Source organism: Ochotona curzoniae, unplaced genomic scaffold, assembly GCF_017591425.1.
Source record: "Ochotona curzoniae isolate NIBS_2020 unplaced genomic scaffold, NIBS_Ocur_1.0 contig_2754, whole genome shotgun sequence".
Taxonomy (NCBI): Eukaryota; Metazoa; Chordata; class Mammalia; order Lagomorpha; family Ochotonidae; genus Ochotona; species Ochotona curzoniae.
The window spans coordinates 17,706,509-17,730,029 of record NW_024465582.1 but is presented as its reverse complement, the minus strand read 5'-3'; the positions used below and the strand labels follow the sequence as shown (position 1 = coordinate 17,730,029).

Here is a 23,521-nt window from a genome sequence, read left to right as displayed (position 1 = left end):
CGATAACACACACCAAAGTCATGCCCACCCTGAACTGCAGAACATGAATTTGGAAATGGGGGTCTTTGCAGATGCAATTAAGATGAAATCATACTGGATGCCCATAATTCAATAGGAATGATATTCTTGCAAAAAGACAAGATTTGGACGGAGGCAGAGCTCCCAGGGAGAGAAGGCTTGGTGGAGATGGAGGCAGAGACCACAGACATATGTCCATAAGCCAAGGAGGACCAGGACGGCCAGCGATGGGCAGAACCTAGCAGAGACTCACGGGGTAGATTCTCTAGAAGCATGTAGCCTTGGTAACACACGGCGTGCAGATTTCTAGCTTCCAGAACTGTCAGAGTGAAATGTTATCATTTTAACCATCCATGTTGTGGTCATTTTTCACATGACAGAATAGGCTGAGCCCCAAAGAGATGAAGGGAAATTGCCCAAAATCGTGATGCTAACATGTCAAACTTGAACTTGAGGTGTTAGCTGTCTATATGCCCCATTTCACTCTGACGTCAGGTCTGTCTCCTTGCCTCCTTTCTTGTGTTTCAGTTCCCAGATACTCCGGTACTCTGAGGGTATCAGAAGACGTGGGCATGTTGTTTACCAGAGAAATATCCCTCTTAATCCAATGCTCATTCGATTATGTTAATTTAATTCACTTCAACAAATATTTAGGGAGTGACTGAGTTCAGGCATTGAGCCAACTGCTGAGATTTTATTCCTAGATAATAAAATAAAGCCCACGTAATCAGGCCTGAGATGGGCAGTGTGTTCCACTCAGGCCAATTCTCTCCTTGGTGCCTGAAAGGAGGTTCTCCCTTATGTCACTGTCCAGGAAGTAACGACATGGAGAGGAGGCCTGGGTCAGCTACGGAGTGCTCATTCTAAGAAAATAGCGAGGAGAGAAAGTGCCTGGCTTTCCCCGGAGAAAACACAGCAGGCTGTCACCTCCATCGTGAAGGCTCAAAGACTCAGTCCTCTGACATTTGCCTGAGAATACAACTCGGGATGACTGGACCAGCCATGGGACCCAGCTGCCACCGTGCCCCTGAACGAGCCACTGTTTTCTAGTGAATTTTCCCACATCAAGTGTTTCCTTGTAGAAAGCAGCCTGGAGGTGGAATTTGCAGATTTCATTATGAAGTGGCCAAATGCCTAAAGGAATGAATGACCATGAAACCAGGCGAGCAGCTGGTTGGCAGAAAGATCAGCAAATGATTCGCCATGGCTGTTCTGGCAGGCAGCGCAGGCTGATGGAGGAATGACACTCGGGTTTGAAGGACGTGCCAACTTCCCAGCTCTGTGACCTTGGGCATTTTGCTTCATGTCTCTGAGCCTAAATTTCCTCATTTCTTCAATGCAGGTCCCAGCCCCTGCAGCATGGCAGGGGATGGAGAGATGGCACTGTACAAGGCAGAGCGTGTGGACGGAGCCGAGTGGATAGCCGCACCATCTCGGCTCCATGCAGCTTGTGTCCAACAGATGGACAGTGCACCCCGGGCCACCAGGGGGAGGGAGACAGTTGCGAGCAGGTGCCACCTTTGTCACAGCTCTCCTGAAGTGGGCACCCACAGGCTGTCAATATGGGACCAGAGCAGCCAACAGTGCCCAGATCTCAGAGCAGGGAGGCTAGATCTGAATGTGCTTGCAGCACCATGCCAGGGAACCACAGGGCCCTGGCGTGGGCTGTCTTTGCTTCCCAGCCTGAGAACAATACCGCAGCTGCCTGGGGCTCAGAGCAGGCACGGTGCCCCCTGAGGTCAGGAACCAGCCCTGCAGCACAGGAGGGAGCTCAGCTCACTTCCTCAGGCTCAGCTTTCCAACCTCCCACTCTGATGTCAGACCCACCCATCAACTCCTGCTTCCCCAGGCAGGCCACCAGGCCACCTCATCCCGACGTACTCCCTGTCCTGTCACGGTAAATGACCTAGAGGAGTGATTTCTCTCACTAGGAGAGGTGAAGGGGGCACATGGATCTTGTTCTAACACTTACTTGCTAAACATTGAACTACACATTGAACATGTCTGCACTACACATAGTTACGCCCCAAGCTAGGATGCAAACATAGATGAGTACACATCTGATGTCACCAGAGCCTGTGGACCTGGTCACCTTCTTGCCATCACGTGCTGACCATGTGAGTCACATCTCCTTTAAATGCCAGCACTGGGCACTCGGCTATTGTCAGATCTCATTCCTGTCTCTGCTGCATGAAGATGTTGTGAAGTTAAAATTCGTGGGGAAGACTGTCAGATGGACCCACTGGTTGGTTTTATGTCCCATGCATAATCATGAAACAGCAAATCATACTCATTTGAGTGAGGCACTTTGCTTTTCTCTTCCTACTCAATCTAGAACCCAGAGTATGAATTCATTTGCTACCTTTTAAATTTTTATAGGAAAGTCAGATATACAGAGAGGAGGAGAGACAGAGAGGAAGATCTTCCATCTGCTGATTCACTCCCCAAGCAGTCACAATGACCACAGCTGAGTCAATCTGAAACTAGGAGCCTCTTCTGGGTCTCCCGCATGAGTGCAGGGCCCCAAGGCTTTGGACTGTCCTCAACTGCTTTTCCAGGCCACAAGCAGGGAGCTGGATGGGAAGTGGAGCAGCCGGGATTAGAACCGCTGCCCATACGGGATCCCAGCATATTGTAGGGCGAGGACTTTAGCCGCCAGGCTACCACTCCAGGCCTTTAATTTTTTAAAAGAGTTCTATGTTATCCCTTAGCTGGAGGGCTTGGAGCTCTGAAGTAGAAAAAGATGAACATTTAGGTGAAGGCAGAGACGTGAGAGAGTATTTTGTTATCTTGGGATTTCTTTTGTGTTTGCTTTAGAGCCATGCAAATATGAACACCTCCAGGCTGATGTGATGTCATTGCCTACACAGAATGACATGCTCTCTGGGCTCCAATGATGAGAACCCCTGGAGGATGCAGCCCATGACTTCTTAAAAACAGCAGGCTCTAGGAGCAGGTGTTCAGCCTAGCACTTCAGATGCCTTCATCCCACTAACGGAGTATAGGTTCAACTCCCAGCTCTGGCCTCTGGTTCCAACTTCCCACGAGCTCACATCCAGAGAGGCAGCAGGTGACGGACCAAGCAGTTTGTGCCAGCTGCCTGAGAGACACAGATGAAGTAGTCAGTTCCTAGCTTTAGCCTGACCACAGCAGGCATTCAGGGGATAACCTGCTGAACTAAATGGGAACTCACGCACCGATTCTCTGCTTCCCACACAGTCAGAAAATAATCATTTAAAAAGCCAAAATGTATGAAGCAGCTCTGCTGTGCCAACTCGCTCACATGTTACCTTTCCCAGCTAGGGGCTTTGGGAGCCCAGAAAACACACCATTCCAGGATGCTAATTCCACAGTTATCATCCCCAATAACTGGCTCTGTCAGGAACTCACCCTTTCAAGAACTAGTTCTGACTCCTCACAGACGACCCTGAACTTCTACAGGTGAAGGAACAAATAATCAGAGGAGTTAGGTCACTTGCACGGGATCATACAGCCATGCAAATCTGGTATGTCTGACTCCAAAGTCCCCTGGGACCTTGTTTTCTCGGGACGCAGTTCCTGGATCTAGCCGAAACATTTGTGTCCCATCAGATCCCGGTGACCAACTAGCCCTGCCCCCATCAGAATCTCGGGGGGTGGAGCTGGATTTGAAACAAACTCTTGTTCTACACATCCCTTTGGCCCCCAGTTCTCCCACCCCACAAACAGCACTTTCACATGTCTGTATTGGGGATGGGGATGGTGCAGAATCATTGCCCAGACGGAGGGGAACTTGGTGGAGCAGCAAGCAATGTGGCTTCCAGTCCCAGGCCTAGATGCAGAACTCTGCACGCAGCCCGAGTCCGGCAGTGCATCTCACACACAACACAACCACAAAACGCCAGGATCACGGGGAAATGTAGGGCCAGGAGATGCAGCCAGAAGTCTGAGATGCAGCCCGACTGGACAGGGCCTACTGGAAGGGCACTAAAGGGCACAGGAAAGGGCAGGGAGCTCTCAGGGCAGGGGAAGGATCAGACCTGAGCCAGGTTTCCTGTCAGTCTGGAGTTAGTTGGGTGGCAAATAGGCCTTTGCTGGCAGTTTTTGGGGGAAGCTGGGCTATCCTACCCCAAGGCCGAGTGACTGTTTCAGTTCCCTTTTCTGGGCACAGTCAAGTACTTGAGGCTTTGGCGAGGTTAACCACAGGAAAACCACAAGAAAAAGGCTTTGAGGCAGCCTGGCTGAGTCGGAGTGTGGGGAGCTCCAGGTCTGACCTCTGGGTGGGCTCCCCAGAGGAAGGGAGCAGAAGGGTGAGACAGCCATGCACCTGCGAGGCTCTAGCCTGAAAGTCACACCTATGTCTCTAAGGCCCCTGCCAATCATGGGATTGTATCATTCAGTATGCTCTGCTATTTAGGGGCAAATATGATGTTGGACAAGTGGCATTTCCTCTCATAATGCCTTTTCCTCACATGGAATAGATTTATGCTGCCCTACGCCTGGTTGTCAGTCATTCCAGCTACTGACTGATGAGTTCCCTGTCCTTCAGCTCTCCCCCCTTGTCTGTTCCAACTCGCATTACTTTAATATACTTAAGTGAATGCTTGGACTAGCCACCACAGGGGGGTGGTTAGAGGTAACAGCTTGCACAGGAATTTGGCACAGTGATTAAGGTCTTTTCGGACCCTACGTGAGAGCACCTGGATTCAAGTTTGAAGACTTCTGTCCATTCTAGCTTCCTGCTAATGCAACCGTGGGTGGCAGCAGGTGATGGCTCAAAAAGTTGCCTTCTGCCACCTCTGTTGGCGAGTCAGGCTGATTTTTGGGGTCCTGTCTTTGGCCTGGCCCAACTCTGGCTGTTTTGGGCCAGGAAGTGAACCACTGGATGGGAAAAATGAAGCATTAGATGGGAGATTTCTCTCTCTCTGCTTTTCAGATAAATAACTTTAAAAAAAACCATAAAAGAAACAAAACCCAAGAAATGCCTTTCCATGTGGCATATATGGTTAGAGTTGGAGCAGGGGTGGCTTACATGTAAACAAGGAACAGAATCTGCTGAAGAAACTGTCACAGGACTTATGGTGCAGCCAGTTAAGCTGCCAGCGGTGGTGCCAGCATCCCATATTGGAACAGGACTTCAAGTTTAGCTGCTCTGTTTCCAATCTAGCCTGCTGCAAATGCTCCCAGCAAGGCAGCAGCAGATGACTCAAGTGCTTCTACACCTGCCACCCATAGGGGAGAACCAGACAGAGCCACTGCTCATGGTTTCCGCTCACTCCAGCCTGGGCCAGTACAGCTCTTTGGAATCTCAGCTTTCACTCACTCTGATGGGAGCAGTTGTTCAGATAATTCTTCATAGCCAGGCATCTAAAAAATCGAGAGCAAGCTAAACTAACTTAAAAGAAGTTAAAACCAACTTTGTTGGTAGGAGGCTACGCTTGGCTTCTCCCACAGCAGAAGCCTGGAAAACATTCTCTTTCCACAGCTGTACAGCAACAAGAGCCCAAATCCAAATGCAAATCTAGGGCCACAGTTCAGACCTTCAGATGTCCCAGGGCGGGGCGCCTGAACTGAGGACTCCTTGGAAACAAGGCAAGACCCAAGGCCTCTTCTACTTCTTCCTGACTGGAGAGTGGGGAGCATACAGAAGGAACATACTAAAATAAGGTCCCAGATTTGTTCTGAAAGGACCAAAGATTGTAAATGTTTTAGGCTCTTCCATAGGAATCCTACTGAAATTTGCACAGATCTGTCATTGTAGCCAGGTCATAGGCCCACATGTGATGCAGGTAATGGTAGTATTCCAATAAAACTTTATAATACTGAGGGCTGAGCCAGATTTGGCCTAATCTCTATCATTTGCAGCCTCTTGCTTTTCATTAGGAGGTGGCTACTGGCAAAGGCAGAGCTTCAGGCTCCAGCGTCCTACGCCTCTGGTCCACATGTGGAGCACTCAAGCATGCTCCACTCCATCTGAGAAACACAATGAGAAACAACTGAAAGCAGTGGGCGGGGGGGGGGGCGGTTACCTGAAGACCAGCGCTCCATCCCGAAGGCCCAGGGAGATGAAGTCACTGTTGGGCCTGATGGGACTGTCTCCCCTCCACATCAACAGGCCATCCTTGGCAGTTGTCTTAAACCTCATGAATGCATTGGATCTTGATCCCGACACCCTGTAGGAAACATAAACAAGTGTGCCTAACCCACCACCAACATCTACTTCTGAGCAATCCCAGTGGTTTTTCTGTTTTAAAGGCAATGGAAAACTGCTCTTCACTGTCCATCAGAAAGCAAGCTTCCCAATGAACATGGTGTTCAAGCAGCAGCTTTGATCATGGCTGCGAAAGACCATACCTGGGGGCACGGCTTGGACTTGGTGACTGGAAAGATGGTGGGTCTCACACATGAGAGATGGCTTGATGGGATCATGGCTGGGAGGTGTAAAGAGGCAGAGCATCAAGAAGTTGTGAGGAAAAGAGAGGTGTCTGTCACCAGAGCAGCAGCGAGGGCTGTGTGTGTGTGTGTGTGTGTGTGTGTGTGTGTGTGTACACTGTTATCCCCTCTAGGGAATGGTCTGGTTTGGAAATTCTTCCCCACTGTAGCAATTCTGTTTTCATCGGATCTAGGCAAGAGCAACAGGCCTGGGGTTCTCAAACCAGAGGTGAGCGAGCAGTAAACACAACTGAATATTGCTACTAATACGGTTTTACTGGAGAGGTTTCTTCTTCCATGTTCCCTTACTCTGTGTGTTCCCATTGCCTCTGTCTGTTCCACATTTCTAGTGTGGAGCTAGCTGCTGTTAAGTGAGGGAAAGCTGACGGGGATTTTGTCTTGGATTGCTAGAGCCCAGTTTAGGCAGGAAGACCAAGTTTGCCTGCTGCTTGTGGAGCCTCAGAACAGTGAAGGAGAAGCAAGGTCCACCAGCCAAGTGCAGAGCAACGCAGCCCTGGCCAGTCCCCAAGGGATCTACTCTTCCCATACTTGTGCCCCAGATTCTTCCTTCTCCCACATGCCCTGGGTCTACTGACTGATGCAGCCAAGCAAGACGCTTCCATTTCTCCTGGCAGTGATTGATCTAGGGTTGGGCGTTGAACCTACTGCCATTGAGGGGAATTCACTAGGAGTGTCCTACTAACAATGTCTTCACTTCTAAAGAGAATAAGTTGAGCAAAGGATAAATAGAAAGGAAGTCTTTTGAATTTCCACTGGGCATGCTCTCTTTTGCAAGCATCTGATGGACAGCCTGGGGCCTGGCCTTTGGAGAACAGGAAGAGGGCAATGTGGTAGAAACAGGGATGAGACCCAGGCCTGGATGATGCATTTGGCATTCTACATACCTTAGACAATCCAGGTTCCATTCTATGTCTGGACTTCCTCTTACAGGAAATTCAAAAACACCCCTCATGTTAAAGATGTTTTTAATTTTCTGCTGCTCACTATCAAGTATCCAGAAAAAGATCCTGAATTTGACTTACATGCATTGGTACCTTGGTGCACATGCACACATGCACACCATCAGAGCTGCTGTGGCTCGGGATACATCACCTTGTACTGTCACCTGCCCCCATCACCTCTTTCTAATCGCTCAGTGATTCTTCCTAAGCTGCAAGGGCTGAAGACCAAGGGCCCCTTTCACATGATCTCTGCTTTGTGGGGACTGAATGACATTCTCCCTCTGGAGAGACAAAGATTGAAGGAAGAGGATCTGTTTGGCTGGGAGTGCATTTCCCCTAAGTCTCCACATGAAGACAACATGTGGGACTCCAGCAATGAAGCACGGGCCCGTCTGGTGTGCTTTCAGAGTCACCATGGACATCCAGTGCCCTGGGAAATTTTCTTTCAACCATTGATGTTCTTTTAAAGCCGCAAGCTCTGTCTTGAGAACTGTCTTTAGCTCAAGGATTTGCCTAAACTATCAAGCTGTAGTCAACCTGAAGAGGAAAGAACATTCCCTAGCATGACTGTGCCGAGGACATGGCACATTACAAATTCCAAAAAATAAGAGAAGGAGAAATAAAGAAAGAAGGGCCTAACTGAAAGTGGCCAAGACAAGCTTGGGTTATTGAAAGACTTTGCCAGTCATGCCCTTTGTCATATGAACAGGTGAAACCAAGGACTAGGACTCTGGCTCAGGACTGCAGCTTCTGGCTGTGACTTGGACATCTACTTTTGCTATGCTCTTGTGTCTACACAAAGAGAAGCACCTCTGTGGACAGGCCAGGGACTGAGGATATGAGATCCTTGTGGAAGTAGATGTGGGGCAGGTCCCAGAGCCAGCAGCTGATATGCCTGGAGCTGCTGTTTGGGCAGGGTGCAGCTAGGTCACCAGCTGCTGGTGCCCAGCAGAGTTGCACACAATGGCCACAGATTGGCATCAGGCTAACTGGCCTGCTCACAGAATTAGACTGCTAACCTTGACTTCAGATGCATCTAATGCTCATTGCTTCTCAAAGCTTCCACACTGGAAACCCCACAGCTGAGTTTTCTCCAAGCCCTTTTAACCAGAAAGGGTTTGCATCATTTGTATTAGGGTTGTTATGAAGGTTGTTTTTTCTTCCCCCCAAGTCTGGTTTGTTTTTGTTTTGTTGTGTTGTAGTTTCCATGTTTATTTTGTGTGCTTTTTTTTTTCCTTCCTGAGGCCACAGCTAAGGAGCCTTCTTGGAGAATCATCTTCTGGCACGAAAGATAAGCAAAGGCCCTGAGAAAGACATTGAGAAATGGTCACACAGGGAGACAAGGAAGCTGCTGTGCAAGCACATTACCTCTTGAGGATATCTGGGTTATCATACACCAGGTAACTGCGGCCCATGAACTGCGGGATCTCAATGGCTTCTATGATTGCTGGGACAGAACACAAGAAGGAGGTTACATGGTATGCAACGCTCTTGACCTCTGCACTCACACACGTGGCAGGAAGACACCAGGAAAGCCAGCCCCTGGCACTGTGACATTCAGCAGCTCATCAGGCCCTTCCTCTTGGCTGCACATGCACTTGGCCAGGTTCAGAGAGGCCTGACCTCACAGCCTGGAGTTGGCTTCTCCCTGTAGTCTCCCTAGAGGCTGGCTGTCCCTGTCACTGGCCAGAACACTACCCAGAAAGCCTTGCGATGTGCTGACAACTGTTCACAGGGATTCCTGGAAGCCTAAGAGAAACAACTCTTGAGGCACAGCTGGGGATGACCCCAGATGTTCTCCAGGGGAGGTGGAGAAAACAAGTCCTCAGCAAGGTCCATTAGGATGTCTTCATGTGGAGCTATTCTATCCCAGGACAAGCCCAACCTCCAGAGACAGGGGAAGAGCTGTGTATGAGGCTGGAACTCTTGGGTTTGTAAATCACTGTTCACTTTGGCGTTTCCCAGGGTCTTTGCCACAGCCTCACTAAGGAGAAGAAAGTATAGGGGAAGGATGGGGCTGGTTACTCCCACATCACAGACTGAGGAGACAAGGCATAGAAAGTGATACGGAAAGCAACAAACCATGAACCAATCAGACTGCCTTGTCTTCCGTCTGGCTCCTAGTCCCTCTTTGCTTTCCAATACTTTAGAAATGCATTTCCTTCCTCTCAATTTCTCATCATGCTGTTATTCCGAGGAGTCACCCTATTCAAAGAGAACAACTTAGGCAGCTGTGTTTGTTGCCACTAACTAGGAATGAGGCTAGGGGATTTCTCTGAGAGATAACAGCAACACCCCCTTCCTATTGGGAAGACACAGAAACACAAGTTTAATGGGACTAAGGTAGAATGAATTTCAAATGTAACGAAATGTGCAAAAATCAAAGAGAATAAACCAGCTTATGTACCTCCTCTATAGTTGTGAGGTGAGTATTTGGTCAGTGGGTAACATGAAACCTGGGCTGACGCATGGCACATTGGAGCGCCTGGACTGGAGTCCTGCTCTGATTCTGCTCCTGGCCTCTTGCTACGGGCACCCTGGGAGACAGCAGGTGATAGCTCAAGCACTGGGTCCCCTGCCAACCACAGGAGAGACCTAGGCTAGGTCCAGGCTCCTGTCTTTGGCCTGGATCAGCCCTGCTGTTAGAGGCATGTGGGGAGTGAACCAGTGGATGAAGGATCTGTTTCTCTCCGCCTTCCACATGAAGGAAAGTAAATTTTTTTTAAAAAGTTGTTTTAATAAAATATATAATCAATGCCAAAAAAGGACACTAAACTCAGAACTCTGCATCAAGAGGAAAAAATGTATAGTTATTTGGTGTCCATGACTAATGGGAAAGCTTAAACTTTTTTTAAAACATTCAAAAGAGAGATAGAAAACAAACATTGGTCCCCTAAGTTCAAGTTCTTATGTGAGCAGGTTCCAAAACCTTTTCATAGGAAATAAAAGGGAGGGGTTGAGGAGCATGGAGGGAAAGAAAAAAACAAAGTGAAAGAGCAAAGGAAGAGAAATACAAACTTCACAGGTCATTTATGAGGTAAGCAAGCAAGAGACTGCCTTATTGTCCTCTGGGGCAGCACAGCCCTGGGCCATGGCCTGTGGCCAGAGAACCGGTGAGGACAGGGAGGAGACAGCTGGGGCTGCTGCCACCCCGCCTCCTGGTCAAGGCAGGTAGGAGGAGGAAGAGCGTGGAGAGGAAGGAGGTGGAGACAGGAAGGAGTGGGAGGCCCACCAGCCCAAGGAGGGATGGAGGGCAAAGAGCCTGGGAGAAAACAGAAGGCCAGAGGGCAAAACAGCGGGCCAGGGAGGGAACAAGGGAGAGCCGGGAAACCCTGTGAGAAAAAAAGGAAGAGGCAGCAAGATGGCAGCCACCAGACAGGGAAATGGGGGCATGGAGGCAGAGGAGGGAGAGAGGATCCACCCGAGGGGACAGAACAGGAACGGGAGGGAAAGAGGAAGGGAAATGAGAGAGAAAAAAAGCAGAGGTGGTGGTGGGGGAGGGCGTGTGGTGGCCCCATCTCAGGAACTGGGCGGGCATAAAGAACAGGAAGGAGGGCTCGTCCAAGGGCACCAACAGGGAACCTCCCAGAACACCCCCAAGCCATGAGGAGCAGCCTTCCCCATCCCCCTTCTTCCCCACTTCCCCCTACCAGTATCTGGCTCAGGCCCAGGGTGAGGTACAATCTGGGCTTGTCCCTGATGATATTGGCCATGGCTGTGGGCCTGAAGCCAATGTTCCCTGCACATGGCCGCTGTTCCCTGCACTCCTTGAAGTGGTCAGGACATGCTTGTCACACATCAGCTCTGTACACTGAGCCCCAGGGTCTGGGTGAGCCCCTCTGGCCAGCTGGCTAAGCCCTCAGCTCAGACACTCCGCACTCCCCAAGTTCAGTGTGTTCCCAGGCCAGAGGGTGCAGAGGCAGGGTCCCCCTGGGCCCCTGGACAACAGGTCTGAGTTCCCCACTGCTCCCCCATTAACCCCAGGTCCCCTCTGCATGCAGATGGCTGGTGCTGTGCCCAGGGCCTGGCCGGAGCCTGCCTTGGCAGGAGCCCAGGGTGTCTCGGCCTGTCAGAGGACTTACTGTACTTACTATTGAGGCAGTAGTTCCCACACTCTGCCCGGTGCCAGCGTGAAAGAGAACAGGGAGATGCAGACTTTAGCAGCCGTTGTCAAACCCCAGCCATGCCGGAGACACAGGCAAGCGCTTGGAAATGGGCTTGCTGCTCTCACAAAGCCCTACCAAATGCCCACAAGGTCCTCTCTGGGAATGAGACCACAGCCCTGGCAGGTCCCACTGGTCATCACTGACTGGTGTGAGCGGCACCCATTCACTCCCCGCCACTGCCGCCATGGGCTGCTTAACAGCTTGGAGGTGTCCATGATAATCGGCTCTCTTCTCATTCTATCACTCCCGAGGCGCCCTTGTCTTCTACCCAGCTTGTCCTTCACACCCAGAGAAAGAGCTCCCTGCTGCAGAGCCTTGGAGCAAGGACGGACAAGTCTGCCAGCTGTCTCTGTTCTCTCTATTGTGGGAAACAGTACCCTAACCCCCGCCTCAGCCTCCTTTGCAAGATGCCCGAGCCCTGATTCTCTGCGAGGGACGAAGGGCCCTGGTCTGCTCTGGAAGGAAACAGGAAGAGGTCCATCGCGTAGGGAAATATTCATTCTGCCCAAACACGTGGGAGCCGGAAATGGGCTCCAGTCCCTCGTGGCCCCGGCAGCTTGTGTCCTTGCTACCATAGTCACGACTGTCTTCTAACCAAAGCTTTATACCTTACTTGTGCTGTGTGCTTCTCTCTGGAGCCACGGGCTGACTGCAGGGTCTGCGGAACATGTCTTTTCGCTCTCTCACACACAGCACCCCAGTGAATAACGGGCTCTGGGCCAGAAGTCCTGCAGCCCAGGCCGAGCGAATTTTCCACTTGAGGGACTGACTCTCCCCAACGGACTAGAAAGTACTGACGGGACAACGGCTCTTTCATGCACACTCAGGACTTGGGAAGGCAAGCCATGCGTGGATATCACTGCCCAGCAGGTCTCAACAAGTGACCGCTCCAGCTGCAAAGCTGATGGCGGCTCTCGGGGGGACACCTCCACTGGGGGCAGTGCCTTGTTGGACAATTCTACTTGGGATGGCATTCTTTATTCTAGGGCTTGAGCATCTCCAATCCTAAGCCCTAAATACTCCAAAATCCAAAAGTTTTTGAGCGCCAACATGACGCCACCAGTGAAAAACTTCACACCCGACCCTGGTGATGGGTCATGTCAAAAAACAAGTGTATCGCCAATACTGTATGCAATTACCCTCAGGTCACGTGTGCCACGTGCATGTAAGACATGAATGAATTCTGCATTTAGACTTAAGTCTCTCCTCCGACAGGCATCTCATTATATATGCCAAATCTTAAAAAAACTGAACTTTGAAATACTTGTGGCCCTAAGAAATTTTAGATAAGGGATATGCAATCTTAGTAAGTAAATAGATTCTGTAGCCACGATGTAGATAAATGAACACTGTCGCTAGTTTTTCAACTATCTGAATGCCAGCATCTAGGATAAACATCTCCACCTTTGTCACTGTTTAATGACACACGCATCCTAAGAAAATGAATTTCCTAAAGTATTCATAATAGATATCTTCTAAAAATTTTTAATTATTTGGAAGGCAAAGAGAGAGAGAAGGAGAGAGAGAAGGAGAGGGCAAGAGCAAGAGAGAGATCTCCTTTTGCTTGGCTCACTCCTCAAACGGCCTTAATAGGCAGACTTGAGTCAGGCCAAGGCCAGGAGCCTGGTTCTTCATCCAGGTCTCTCACATGGGTGCAGCGGCCCACGTGCTTGGGTCATTTCCCCTCTGCTTCCACACTGCATTCTTGGGGAGCTGGGTGAGGAGTGGAGCAACTGGGACTTGAACCAGCACCCATAGGACACCCAGCAGGTGGCAGCTTAACTTGCTAAAACTACAAGGCCAGTTTTATATAAAATTTAAAATTATTACTTTATTTCGCATACAGTCTTCTTAAAGTAGGATCTACTTTCATAAAAGCTATGATTTTATACGCTGTGACAAAAAAATGACCAAAACCAGCTTCAGCACAGCACAGTAACTTGCGTGTGTGGTCCATCACTACCGACAAGCACGCTCCCTTCTAGCAATCTGCCTGCAGAGCCTGTGCCCAAGGCTTAGGGCTACGCCATCCTCAGCGTGCTGAGCAGAGAAACAGCCCCATCTAGTGGCCTGTGAGATCCTTTTGTCCCTCTGGGCTGCTCTCGGCCAGGCAGGGAGGGGAAGGAATAGGAGGGCCATAGCTCAGCTCTTTGCCCAGTGAGCTGTCCGCTACTGAGGAGGAGGAAGCACCTGCGCCTTGCCCTCCTCCATGGACACCCAGGCACAGCAAGGCTCTGTAAAGGGACTAGAACAGAAGACGAGTACATTTGGATAAGTGCAGAGAAAGAAGAAAGGACTCTCCAAGGCTGGGACTCGTTTTTTAATGAGGAGGCCTTGTGAAAAGCCCTTGTGAGAGATGAGAAGGATTGTCTGCGTGTTGGGGAAGCACTGGGGTGTGAGGTGGTGCCAGGCCTATATGGCCATCTGGGGAGTGGGCCAGAAGACGGAAGATGCCTCACTCTCTCTGTCTCTCTGACTTAAAAAAAAAAAAAAGAAGAACAAAAGGGGGCGTTCCAGGGGTGGGCATTTGGTACAGTGGCTAAGGTATTACTTGGGTCACCCTTTTCCCATACGGGAGTGCAGGATTCAGGTCCCAGATACACTTCCAGTTCCAACTTGCTGGGAGGCGATCAGTGATAGCCAAGCACCTAGGTACCTGCCATCCACTTGTGAGATGCAGATTCAGCTCCAGGTTCCTACCTTTAGCTTGACCCAAGAGCCACTGCTAGTATTTGGAGAGTGAGCCGGTGGATGGATGATCTCTGTGTGCCTCTTTCCCTCTCAAATAAAAAAAAAATAGAATTAAAGAAAATGTCTCCAAACAGAAGGCAAAGGGCCCCCAACTGCAAATTTTATGATTTCTGTTGATGCCTGCTGTCTTAGCTAAGAGTAAGAAGAACTTCCCAGGGTCTTGTGAGGTTGGGATGGGGCAGCTGGGTTTGCCTCAGGTCCCACTGTTGTGGGGAGCCACTTGCACCCCGAAACTGCCTTAGAAGCTCAGCAGATGACAAGTCCCCGGACCACCATGCTGGTCTGGTGCCTGCAACTGCTCCAGAATTTTTCTGAGTGGCTCCTGCTCTCTTGAGCCACCAGGAGGTGAGCAAAAGAAGCAGTCCCTGTGCAGTCCACCTGGCGCCTCCCTGCTGAGACTAGCGGAGAGCCAGCCTGCCTTAGGAGCCGCAGGACAACTTATTCCTGGTTCTGGCTGCAGGAAGAGAGGCCCAATGGCCCTCCAGTCCTTCCCACCTCTCTGTGTTCCCCCAGACCCTGCCAGCAGGCCAGCTCCCCGGTGGGATCTGCCCCATCCAGTGCAACTGCTTCTCATTGAACCTGAGGCTATGATAACAAAGCTACTAATGGGAGCACTTCATATCGGCAACAGGCTAATGTTCTATGGCAGGAAATCACAGCTAACAAGATCACAAATTAGCCTTTCCTCCTCCTAATTCCCAAAGCTAAATGCTCATTTATATATTGGCTGCTACTTTGAGAAGCAAGCCTGAAATGCCCTTGGTATGATTGCAGACTTGGAAACCCAAACACCGATGTGTGAAATTCAGACCCAATTTTCTGAATGAATGGGCCACTCTTGAACTTAATCTCTGTAAGTACATCTCATTAGCTTAACAACAATTTGCTTGTTAGAATTATAATCAGGATGATCCACAAATGAATCAATTACTCTTCTTTGCTAAAGAAAGTTGCAGTGCACATTTTGCTATTCAATTCCATTTAAATATAAGAAATGCTGCCAAAGTCTTCTGGTTATAAAACTGTCACCTTTCATCTTCTCCCAAGGATGCTGCAAAACAACTCCCCCTTCTATTACCTCATACTGAAGTGCCCATCTGTAATTGATAGGTTTTCCCTAAGCCATAGTTTTGATAAAAACCCAAAGAGCCAGGAAATAGGTAGGAAAGAGAGTGAGTTATCCTCCTTTGCAAGCTCCTTGCCTTTCTTCCTCAGGTCTGTTTGCTTTACTTCTAGTTTCTGTGTAGGTGAAGTCAAACTGACATTTAAAGCAAGGCAGCCCGTGTGGTCCAACACAATTGATCTGTGTGGGCAGCGCAGCCCTAGATGCCAAGGCCACAGCCTCTAAGTGCAGCAGGAACTCGTGTGCTGCGATCTGCTTGGGCTTTCAGTCAACTGCATTGCTCAGGCAGGGCACTAATGCATTTTCCTTCCTCCTAGTGGTTCCCTATGTACCAGGCACTGTTCTAAAGATTTCACATGCGTTGGCTTGCATACAAGAGGTCTTCAAAAAGCTCATGGGAAGGTCTGAGTGCACACAGTTTTGAAAGTCACGCATAGTTTTTCCATCATAGCCACTCTCCATGTACCTTTTGAAAATCCGCAAACTTATCTCTTAATTATCTACTATTAGCAAAAACATCTTTCAATTCTTCTTAAGCATTTGTGGCTGGCTGTCGTAACACAATGAGTTAAGCCACCACCTGCAGCACCAACATCCCATACGAGCACCAGTTTGAATTGAAGCTGGTCCACTTCTGGTCCAGCTCTTTGCAAAGGCACCTAGGAAATTGGGGTTCCTAGGAGTCTGGCCCAGCTTTAGCTCTAGATTAGTTGATAATCTTTGTGGAGCGAGCCAGTAGATGGAAGACCTTTCTCTCTCTTTTCCTGCCTCTATCTCTGCCTTTTCAATAAAGAGATAAAACTTTAATTTAAAAAAGCAATTAGATATGTACAGACCATTAATCATCTAATAAGTAATTAAAATAATTGATTAAAATAACCAATGCAGCTGAAGCAGTGCAACCCTTTCTTCTTTTAAGAGTGGGGGTTACCCATCAATTCTTGCGGTCCCCCCCTCCACTTGCTCCAGAGACGCCCCAAGGGTACCTTTCTGGCAGTGCAGCCCCTCAAAGCCCAAGGGGCAGTCACACTCGTAGCCCTCCTTCCGGGGCCGGCAGCTGCCCCCGTGGGTGCAAGGTGCCCCCACGCAAGGGTGGGCAGCATTCTCCACATTCACGCCAGATGTGAAGTCATGTCTCACGTGGATGGTGCGGTCATTCAGGACGATCTTGGGAAAGAAAAATGTAAAGAAGTTGAGGAGTTGCAGAAACATCTTTGAGGTCTCCCTAAGCTTCCCCGACTGAACAGAGCAGGGATGTAAAACGTGGAAGTGCAGATCCTGCTTTTAAAGGCTTGTAAGTGGTGCAGGACCTACTCTGAGTGCGGATTTTGGGTTCTTGGGACAATCTGTAAGATAACATTCCCTTGGTTTCAGAAAACTAACTGCCACCACCCCCCTCTGCATCTACTCTTTCTCCCTCCAAACTCCCCTGCCAGATCCAAAAAGAGTATCTGGGACCTGAGAGTTTAGGTCCTCCGGATGGCCAATGCCTGGCCCAGCCAAATGGATGGAACCAGAATCTTAGGGTGTGGGGAAGGGGGAAAAGGGACCCAGTCCTCAGTGACCTTTAAATTCTCCCAAGCATCACCGGGGAAGCTTCAGACAAGGCTGAGAGCTGCTACTAGGAAGCTGAGACTCCAAGGCAGCAATGGCTGAGGGGCCGTGGAAGCCACCGAGGCTTGCAGGTGCTTCTGGCGCATGCCCTTGTGTCCTTTCCTTGACCTCCATCAAGTGGGCCTCCTTGACCTTCAGTAACTCCTTTGCCTTCCTTCCTTGATGACATTTCTGTGTTTCTTCCCTCTCCCCATCACTAAAAAAAACGGTGGCCTGTGAACCTGAGGTCTTACGTCATGGTTTTAGCACTGCTGTGCATGTATTTCATGGGCTGGAGGGAGAGTTCCTTTGTGCCCCTACCCTGACGATGTGGCTCTAGGGAATCTAGAGACTTCTCTGTGTGCATCAGTGAATCCAGATAAACAGACCCAAGCTTTCCACCCCCTGATTGGGAAGGTACATTCACGCTGAGCTGTTGCTGGCTTTTGCAGAATTCAGGGACAGAGAGAACTCCTGCCAGTGGAGCCCCAACTGCCCACAGGTCGTTAAGGGGTTAGCAATGGCACTTCCTTTCAGGCATCCAGAGGCTGGCCCAACCCTCGGATAGCAAAGCGAGAAGACTTGTCCACAGTCCTGAGTCTAAGATGGTGCAGGGAGTTGCTGTGGTCCTTTTATAAACTCCCCCTTTCAGGCTGAAAGCAACGGACTGTGAAACCAAGTGACAGGGGTTTGCACAGAGGCCAGAATGGCACCGTTCAATGCAGACTGTGTCACAGCCAGTACCTCTGGCATGGGGTGCGGGGAGTGGCCTCACCCGGAGGCTAGCAGGAAAGGGCTGTGTGTGACGTGAGAAGGGTAGGCAGAGGGAATGAAACTGGCATCTCAAGTTTGAATGTCAACTCTCGGCTAGCACAGTCAGTCCTGCTCATGTTGGGGGATCGATGAAGTGTCCCTGACATTGTGGTCCAGCCATAAAGGGGAGCACAGCAGAGTCCAGGCTCAGTCATGGGATCTGAGACAAAAAGGAGACAACCCCCGGGGCTCTTCTCAGTGCTGGGCTGTGCTGATCCATTCAGGACCTTCTCCCACCATCCCTCTCTTACATTATCTTCCCTGGCATTTCATCTCAGCCTCTAGAACAACATGTGCCTCACATGCCAGCCTTGGTCACTGAAGGAAAACAGGATGAAGCCCACACCCAGAAAGCAACATGATCTGTTTCGCTCTTCCTCCAGCCCTGTCCTCCACCGCCCCCTCATCCCCAGTGTTTGGTGGTTCTTTGAGTTGGGGCTGATGAGTCAGGTGGCAGGAGAGTCACAGGTGCAGCCTTTTTTTAGACCCAGAGACCACGGACATTATAAGAGAAAGACTCCATGACTGGGTGGGGTTGGCATCTTGGTTTTTGGAACCTCCTAGAGAGGAACTCATCTGCGTTCTCAAGAGCTTCATGACGGGGAAGGTGTTGAGGATGGTGGAGAAGATGCTGCCTGTGATGCCTGAACTCCACAGGGGAGGTTTGAGTTTGAGGCTAGCTTCCTGGTGATGTGTACTTTGGAGGGACACAGGTGATGGCTCCACCCAGGGGGGACACCAGGAGTGAGTTCCTGACTCCCAGCTTCCACCTGGCCCAGCCCTGAGTGCTGCAAGCAATTGGGGAGTGAACCAGTGGATGGGGGATACCTCTATCTGGCCATATCTTCCTCTTTCAAATGGACACATAACTTTGGGAAGAGCTTGGTTACATGGTCGATGAACAACTGCTTGGGTGGGGGATGAGCATGCACGTTTGCTCTTGAGCAAACTCCAAGCCCGAGAAGCACAAGTCAAGAGCTGCCATCACTCCCACTCGCTTGCTTCCCTGTTACAGAAGTGTGTGTCCCTGCAGTGACCTGCACCTGCTGTCCCCTCTGCAGTCCCAGAATATTCTGGTGGATTTGCAAAAACAAACAAACAAACAAACAAAAAGTCGGCCTTCACACAGTGCCATTCATGGAATACAAGCTTAGCAGAGACCTCCAAGAACAGATGTTGCAAGACAGTGAGATTGGATTGATTTTTTTTGAATCACATCCTAAAGCTTCCTGGAAGCCTCTTCTTTGGGTGTAGCAGAGTCCACATACCCCAATGCCCAATCCCACTGTCCACAGACATGGTGGCCCAGGAGATAGGAGAAAAGCAAGCAGCCTCTACCTTCTGGATGCTCCCAGTAAACGGCTTGAGGATGCCCGAGTTCTTTTTCACGTCATCGTAATTGGGGACTCCACCGATAAAAATGTCCGTGTTGCACTTAATCTGGGTAAAGCCTCCCTGGAAAGAGATTACAAACAAAGCACAATATAACTTTAGAGGGGACACTTATCACCCAAATGTGTCTCATATTTCACTTGGTGAGGTGAGGGGGTGGGGGTGTCCAGTGGCAGCAAGAGCCAGGAGGCCCATCACAATAATCCCTCTACACACTGGTTTGACTTCCATCGTGTTTCCTATTGCTACCAAACACGTGTCTGAATGTTGCCAAATTCTTACCGACTCTGAGACTCAAAAACATCCTGTGTAAAATAGGAATCACGCTGAGAGACTGTTTCAAAGTGTTTATGAAAAAATGGAATTCAACGGTAAGTGTAAGGGTGGGCATGTGGCACATTGGCTCAGATGTCATGATGAACACTTGCAATCCCATATGGAATGACTGGGGTTAAATCCAGCGCCACTTCCATTTCCAGCTTCCTGCTAATGTGCACCCTGAGAGATGGTAGCTGGTGCCTCCAGGTCCTGGATGCCCACTGTTCACATAGCAGACCTGGACTGACTTCCCGACTCAAGGCTTTGGCATGTTCCAGCCCTGGCAGTTGTAGGTATTTGGGGAAGTGAACCAGTAGATGGAAGTTCCCTGCCTTTTTCTTTCAAATAAATGAAAGTTGGTGATTTTTTAAAAAGTTCTGGAATCTCTCAATTTTTATGGCCCACAAACATTCAAGTAGGTTTGCATCTGCTCTGTGGTTGAGTCACAGTGGATGCATGGCCTGCATTACTGTTTGTTGGTATGTAACACTCCAGCACCCTCCCTGCAGGAAGCAGGAACCATGTGACATGTTAGCCAATAAGATGTGAGCAAAACAATGAATCCATTTTGGACAGAAGCTTTCAGAGAATGCTTCACCAGGCCTCTTCTCCCTGCTCCTATTCCTTCAGCCCAGCCTCAAATGAAAGCTGCAGCTAAACACAGACAAGTGAGAACTAAATCCTTGTTATATGCTACTGACACTTCGGGAGTGAGTGTGGCTGGCTGCAGTGCCATCTGGCTCTCCTGCTGGCTGAACTAACACTCATTTAGCACTTGGCCAGAGTTGCAAGCAATATCATTGTTTCAGTGTGGCTGGCATCATTATATTACAGTCAGTAAGGCAAGGACAAGAGCTCCAGAAGGCCAGAGAGGACAGGAAGGAGTGAGAGAAGCAGTCCTTGTTATCAAACACAAATGGCACAGACATTCTTCCCCTTCCAAACTCTCCAGAACACCTTAGAGCCAGTCCCCAGGGTCTTCTCCTCGAAAAGGCTTTAACAGCCCACACAGATGAAGGTGGGCCTGACTATAAGTTGTAGGCAACAAATTGTTAAAATCCTGTATGGTTGGAGTTGATTTTCCACCTGGGCACTGGCATCCCATGTGGAAGCCTGTTCAAGTCCTGGCTACTCCACTTCCCATTCAACTCCCAGTTAACAGCCTGGGAAGGCAGTGGAGGATGGCCCCAAGACCCTGGGTTCCTGTACCCACATGGGAGAACTCAGAAGAAGCTCCTGGGCCATTGCACCCATGTAGAAGATGGGAAAGAAGCTCCTGGTTCCCAGGTTTAAACCTACCCAGTTTAGCTTTGGCCATTATGGCCATTTGGGTATTTCTCTCTGTCTCTTCTTCTTTGTGTAAATCTGCATTTCCAATAAAAATAACTAAAAAATTTTAAAATGCCCATCTCATTAAAAAACATCCTGTAATGTCACAGAAATAAATTAAATTTTGAGATACCTGGAAATGAGTACACTCTGGGTGATACAGACCTAGGCAGCTAGATCAGGGTCACAAATTTGGAAGCCACATTTCCCCACCATGTAATCCTATCTGCCCATCTGTCAGTCAAATGACTTCCAGTGAGTACCTCCTCTTACCTGGGATCTCAAAGGGGTGGTGCCATGTGGCCATTTGCTTTCATACCCTTAGGAGCCCGTGTTGAGGAGGGGCTCGCTCCTCTTCTCTCTCCTTAGGTGGACTCTGAGGATAGAAGCTAGAAACCTCTCCCTCATCCTTTCCCTTCCTGGCCCACTTTATCCCTGAACATAGCCCCACGTGTGTCTGTATTTCTCACCTTCTAAATAAACCTGGCTAGGAGGAGCCAGGCCACATAACCCTACCTAACAAACACTGCCTGTAAGCTGAAAAGGGAGAGAACAGTTTGTTCAGGAAGATCTTGGCCAGGAGCAGGAGCACGGATTTAGGGGAGGTTCAAAGCTGAAGAGGAGGTAGGTGGCAGAGGGATCCTGGAAGAGAATGTACCCCTTATCCTAGGGAGCACTCGCAGGGATGAAAGGCTGAACAGCCTTTGGTCAACAACTCACAGGCAGCCTGGAGGGTTCTTCCTGAACTGGGGGTCATCAAAGAAGCAGAGGGCTGTTCAGGAATTATTGGGGCCCACAGGACACTGCTCCAGGCAGGAGCTGCCAGCACAAATCCACAGGCATCTCTCCTAGACTTTGTTCTTGCTCAAAAGTTTAAATAAGAAAGAAAGAAGTGATGGGGAAAGATTCAGGAGCAAGGGGGGTGGTTTCAGGGCAGTCAGGCTGTTCTGGAAAAACTTGAGTTGGGTTGTGTCCAGTGAAGGGGTGAGGCCTTGTGGGAGAAGAGGGGGCTCCTTTGCATGGCTTAAGGAAATCCTCCTGGCCACCCTTCTGTTTCTCCTTCCTCATCCTCCTCTTCCTTCTCATCCCATCCACCCTTTTCCCTTCCTTCTTCTTCCTTTCCCAGATTTTCCTTCACTTCCTCAAATATATACATAGAATTTTCTAGGGGTGAAGGGTGTCCACCTCTTGAAGCACATCCTAGTTTGGGATTCTTCTCATTCCCAAGCAGGTGTTTGGTTCCCGCAGGTCCTTTTGCCACTGTGTCCCCTAAGACTGTCCTGGACAAGTGTGTCCGCCTTTCTTCTTTCTTCCTTAGACCAATATCTTATTTCCAAGCAAAGTTCTTCTTTCCTTTCTCTAGCAATCTACTGGCTTATAAGTGTATCCTGCTGCACCAATGCCCTTTTTACTTGCTTCGCACAGAAGGAAGACTACTGGGAACTCAGATATTGGCAAATTCAATGTCCCCTCTGTCTTATGGCCTGTACATTTCTGTGCATGAAGAATCCTAGCAGGTTATAGTTTGAAAAAAAAATTCTTCTCTTAAACAGTTTTCTTCAGACATGACCTTAGGAACAGAATCCTGGAAAAAAGTTACACACTTGAGTAGAAATCTTAAGGTCTTGAATCCATGACAGCACATTATCAATTAATTTGGAAAATTCATTTTAAGACTGTTTCACAACCCTGATTATGCACTGGGAATTGTTATGTCTCACATACATAATTACTTCAGTTCTTGTTTCTTGGTGAAGGAAACACCAGCATTATCACATTATCCTCATCCACACGAGGTCAGTGTGATTTGAGGTCCAGGAACCAGCATGGGCTCACCCCAGTTGTGGTGGTGAAGCTATCTTTTGAACTCTAGGAGTCTGGCTTTATAGTCTTCTCTAGTCAGAGGTGCCCCATACCACTAGCCTTAACTCATACTACATTAACTGCTAATAACAGAGATGAAATTTGGGGGTAAAGGGAGTACAATGCATTGCTGTGAAGTGCTGTGTTTATGAAGTATTAACTTACTTGATCCCTACAAAGACTCACTAAGGCCAGTACAATTATTATTATTCCCATTCATGGCTGAGGAAGAATGGAAAAGTAATTTGCCCAGTGGAAAGCTGAGATTTCAACTGAGGTACTGGAGTTTGCATGCTTAACCACTATGCCTTGCAGTATAATAACAAGCAGAAATTAATCTGCTTCACACTAACCATCAAGAGAAAGTGTATTCTTCTTACCTCTGCCATTCCCTCCACTACCTTCTGCTTATCCACCCGTAAGATACCATTCTTCGCTGTGCGAGACACATGTAGCTCATGCCAATGGCCAAGGGTGAGGGTGTCTTCACTCCTGTTGAAGGAAGATATGATGTTAACCTTATGAGTCAACTTGAGGGCTAAGGGATGCCCAGATAGCGGATGCAACAGGAGATGGGACATTCTCCCGCAGTGTGTTTCAGAAGAGATTAGCCTGTCAGTCCATGGACTGTACAGGTAAGATTGTCCTCCCCAAGGTTGCTAGTATCACCTAGCCTGCTGGGGGCCTGAATAGAATTAAAAGGGAGAGGAAGGAAGGACTTTCTCTGACTGTTGAGTTGGGACATTCACCTTCTCTTGTCCTTTGACATGGAACATTTTTTG

General features: G+C 49.2%; 1 protein-coding gene across 1 annotated transcript in view; it reads right to left on the bottom strand.

The window, feature by feature from the left end:
* The window catches only part of EGFLAM (EGF like, fibronectin type III and laminin G domains), a 106,090-nt gene that overhangs the window by 5,713 nt on the left and 76,856 nt on the right, over positions 1–23,521 (bottom strand). The window contains exons 15-19 of the mRNA XM_040977332.1: positions 23,120–23,231; positions 19,176–19,292; positions 16,418–16,598; positions 8,760–8,838; positions 6,027–6,170 (exon numbers count right to left, since the gene is read on the bottom strand). Of these exons, the coding sequence (XP_040833266.1) occupies positions 6,027–6,170; positions 8,760–8,838; positions 16,418–16,598; positions 19,176–19,292; positions 23,120–23,231 (633 nt within the window). The remainder of the gene's footprint in view (positions 1–6,026; positions 6,171–8,759; positions 8,839–16,417; positions 16,599–19,175; positions 19,293–23,119; positions 23,232–23,521) is intronic.